At 53.2% G+C, this 3,946-nt stretch overlaps 1 protein-coding gene across 1 annotated transcript in view; it reads right to left on the reverse strand.

Moving 5' to 3' along the window:
- Positions 1–905: 905 nt before the first annotated feature.
- The window catches only part of nectin3a (nectin cell adhesion molecule 3a), a 56,636-nt gene continuing 53,595 nt past the window's right edge, over positions 906–3,946 (reverse strand). The window contains exon 6 of the mRNA XM_062552982.1: positions 906–2,066. Within this exon, the coding sequence (XP_062408966.1) occupies positions 1,309–2,066 (758 nt within the window). The 3' untranslated portion in view covers positions 906–1,308. The remainder of the gene's footprint in view (positions 2,067–3,946) is intronic.

Genomic DNA, 3,946 nt, shown 5'->3' on the forward strand with positions numbered 1-3,946 from the left:
AACACACTGTTCCAGAGAGTAAGACCCCTCTTAGCACTACATGCTCGGCTCCTCATATGACCCGCGCGAGAAACGGAGCGAGCGGTCTGGATGACTAAGCGAGTGACCCGAGTGAGGGAATGTGGACGCGGCCCCAGCGATTACTCACTCACAACAGGAGCCAGGCCCAGACTTTTCCAGAACTTTCCGTCTCACCTGGAGCAGTCCCGCAGGAGTGTAAACGTGGCGTCCTGCTGTGCCGCTGCGCCTCGGTATGGAAGGCTACTTAAGGAAAAGGCCCCGCCATTTTCCCCAAACCTCACAACAAGCACCTACAGTAAAAAGGGTTCCAGAGCGTTCTACTCCACCCTACTCCTTCGGTGCCTAAAGGCTGATGCTGTGCGCGTACTTGAGAGCAATGAGTTCCTCAGAGGCCTCACTTTATGTCTATGAAAACAACAAGTTTACGAGTCCCTTTTTACCTTTACCAACAAAGCACCGGTGTTGCCTTATGTTACGTTACTGTTATCTACACATTTTTTGTATTTATTTATACTGAAATGCTTTAACGTTAAGATTTGTGCCCAGAGCGAAAACAAACAAACAAACGAACAAACAAAAGACATCAGAGCGAGATGGTGTGTTTAGTGGAGTGCGATTTCAAAAAAATGTTGATTAAACATTAGACTCTCCTCGTCGGCACCCCGATTCAAATACATCATGCGAAATATAAGGCCGAAGTTTTCTTTTTGATTCTTTTTTTTTTTCCTTTCTTTGTCTTGTTGGTAGAAAAATAAATCTCCTTTAAAAGGCAGCCAGAGACGAAGGAGGAGGACGAGGTGGTGGAGGACGAGGAGGATGAGGAAGAGTCGCTGCTGACTGTCCTTTCTGCAGGAAGCGTCCCCCCCCGCCCGCCCCCCCCAGACCTGTGAAGTACTGATCTGAATACAAATCAGGCTGGCTGCAGGCACGACTACCGCAATGACAGCAAAGCATCTTTGTTACAAGTTCACAGAGTTCGTTCACATAGCATCAGACTCACTCGAGATGCTACAGTCTTTTTAAATGCGTGTAAAAGTCTTTATTTTTCCTCCTCTTTATTTTATGAAATGTAAAGATAGATCAATAGATCTCAATCTATTGAAATGTATAGACGCAGTTCTTCGTTTCGTGGTCAACATCTCGGCAGCAGGTTTCTCACCTTGGAGCTGAGTCCAGGTGGCTGACCCTGTCCAAGTTGAGTGGGATGCTTGTTTGTGTGTAGGCCTGGGGTTGGGCGATATGGGGTGGGGGGGTGGCGGTTGATCAAGACGAGAGAGTCGGGGCGGTTTACACGTACCACTCCCTGCGCGAGATCACCGAGCCGTCCATGTGCGACACGTAGTCGCTGTCGGTGCCGTTGTCGTAGCAGTCATCCGGCTGGTAGGGGGAGCCGTTGTGGCCGGTGTGCGCCGGGGGAGTGTTGGTGCTGTGCTGCTGCTGCTGCGGCTGCTGGGGGTAAGGATGGTGGTTGTTTTGGTGATGGTCGTTATAGTAACCGCCGTCGCGCCCGATGCCGCGCGGGGGCTGGTGGTGGTCGCCGCCCCACTCCTCGCGGTCCTTGCGGTCGTAGTCGAAGATGAGGTCGCCGGGCACCGGTTTGGGCTTCAGGTCCTGGCTGCCTTTGCCCGAGTCGTTGCTGCCGTCGCCGCCGCCGCTGCTGTACACCTGCAGCTCGTGCGGCTGCAGCACGTCCAGCTGGTTGTCCTTCTGCATGTCGGAGGGCCCCAGGTACTGCTTGGTGTAGTAGTCGCCGCGGAAGGTGCGGCGCTGGCGCATGAAGCAGGCGCCCGCCAGGCCCAGCAGCAGCGCCAGGATGAGCACGCCGCCCACCGCCCCGCCCACGATGCTGCCCAGGTGCCCGTCGCTGCCGCCGCCGCCACCGCCGCCGCTGGAGCCCGAGGAGGAGCCGTCGCCGCCCCCCGCTGCGGAGCTCTCGGTGGAGGTGCTGCTGTGGGGCTGGCTCTTCCCGCCCGCCGTGCTCGTGGTGTCCTGGCCGGGGAGGATGGCGGGAGCGGTGGTGGGGACGGCGGTGGTGGGGGGAGGGTCTGGAGGAGGGAGGGAGGGAGGGGGAGAAAAGAAGGGAGAGAGAGGGAGGAGGAGGAGAGAGAGGAGAGGGGGGTTGAGCAGACACAGGAAGGAGAGGGAGAGAGAAAAAGAGAGAGAGAGAGAGAGAGAGAACAGACACAGGATGAAGAGAAAGAGAGAGAGAGAGAGAGAGAGAGAGAGAGAGAGAGAGAGAGGAAAGAAGGAGACAAAGTCAGAGACAGGGGGGAGAGAGAGGGTTGAGCAGACACAGGATGAAGAGAAAGACAGAGAAAGAGAAGGAAAAGGACAAAAATTAATTAAATTCATATGAACTGAATTATCAACGTAACGTATCAAGTGCAGTACATGGAAAAGATGAAGACCATATCAATATCCCACTCCCATCAGTCACTACACTGTACACACCCACACACACACATATATATGAGCCTGTCTGTGTCACAGCCAAATTGAGGCTGAGCTCAGGAGTAAACACACGCTCACTGAGGGACACTCAAGGCTGAGCAGCCGGATGGGAACACAGAGCTGATCCAATCGGAGTCAGGTTGGAGGAAACAGTAATCCGATATTTCGGAGTGAACTTCAAGAGCTGTGGTTTCAGAGTACTTGCTTGTGCTTGTGTGTGTGTGTGTGTGTGTGTGTGTGTGTGTATGTGTGTGTGTGTGTGTGTGTGTGTGTGTGTGTGTGTGTGTATGTTTAGGTGGTTGCAGTGCTAGGGAGAGGCTGATGGCACTGGACCAGGAGGGTGGCTTTACACAGAGACACAGAGAGGGCAGGCCAGGCGCCAACTGCGAAAAGGAGTGTGTGTGTGTGTGTGTGTGTGTGTGTGTGTGTGTGTGTGTGTGTGTGTGTGCGTGTGTGTGTGTGTGTGTGTGTGCTTGTATGTGTTTGTCTGCCCGTGTGTATGTGGTTGTGTGTGTTTGTAATGTGAACTGTGTGTGTGTGTGTGTGTGTGTGTGTGTGTGTGTGTGTGTGTGTGTGTGTGTCTAAATACGTGGGTGTATTTTTGTACTTGTGTTTAATTATACATGGTGTTTGTAAACGCTTGTGGATGTTTGTGTATGTATACCCGGGACTGTGTACATATTTCATACACAACTGTCTTTATCATGTGGTTATAAATCTAAAGCCTCTGGATAAACTGCACATGTATGCATGTGTGTGAGTATGTGTGTGAGCATGTGTGCGCAGTGTGTGTGTGCAGTGTGTGTGTGTGTGTGTGTGTGTGTGTGTGTGTGTCTATAGTAATAGTAATTGGCCTCTTCCTCTCTCTCCCCCACCATCCTGCACACACACAGTGCGTTCATGTGATACGCGAGTTCGATAAAACAGGTCTGCATTCCTGACTCCTCGCATCACGGTGCTGCCGCGGCAACCGAAGGACAACGCTAAGACAACTCCAGAACCCTTTCCAAACCAAAGACCACGCCAACCGGACTCCCGTAAAAAAACCAGCACGTGGAGGTGAGCAGAGCATTTAAGGCCGCAGAGCGAGCAACGGCCGCCGTCGGTGAGATCTCAAACGACCCCTGGACGCAGCCTGTGCTTTTCTGCGTCACTGGCCGTGAGTGAGTGAGTGAGCAAAGGGGAGATTGTATTAGGGTTCCATTATGGGGGGGGGGGGGGGGGGGGGTGGCGCGGGGAAGATGCTGACAGTAGAGGCTGAGGGGAGGAGAGACGAGCAAGGTCAGCAGGACAAAGAAGACTACATCACACACACACACACACACACAAACACACACACACACACACACACACACACACACACATCCGCTTCCATCAGGCACAGGCACAGACACAGGCAGCCTCTTCCAATCTGCAGGTACACAGGACAGCCAAGGAGAGGGGGGATTGGATGAATAGGTGTGTGTGTTTGTGT

The sequence above is a fragment of the Sardina pilchardus genome, chromosome 13 (genome assembly GCF_963854185.1).
Source record: "Sardina pilchardus chromosome 13, fSarPil1.1, whole genome shotgun sequence".
NCBI lineage: Eukaryota > Metazoa > Chordata > Actinopteri > Clupeiformes > Clupeidae > Sardina > Sardina pilchardus.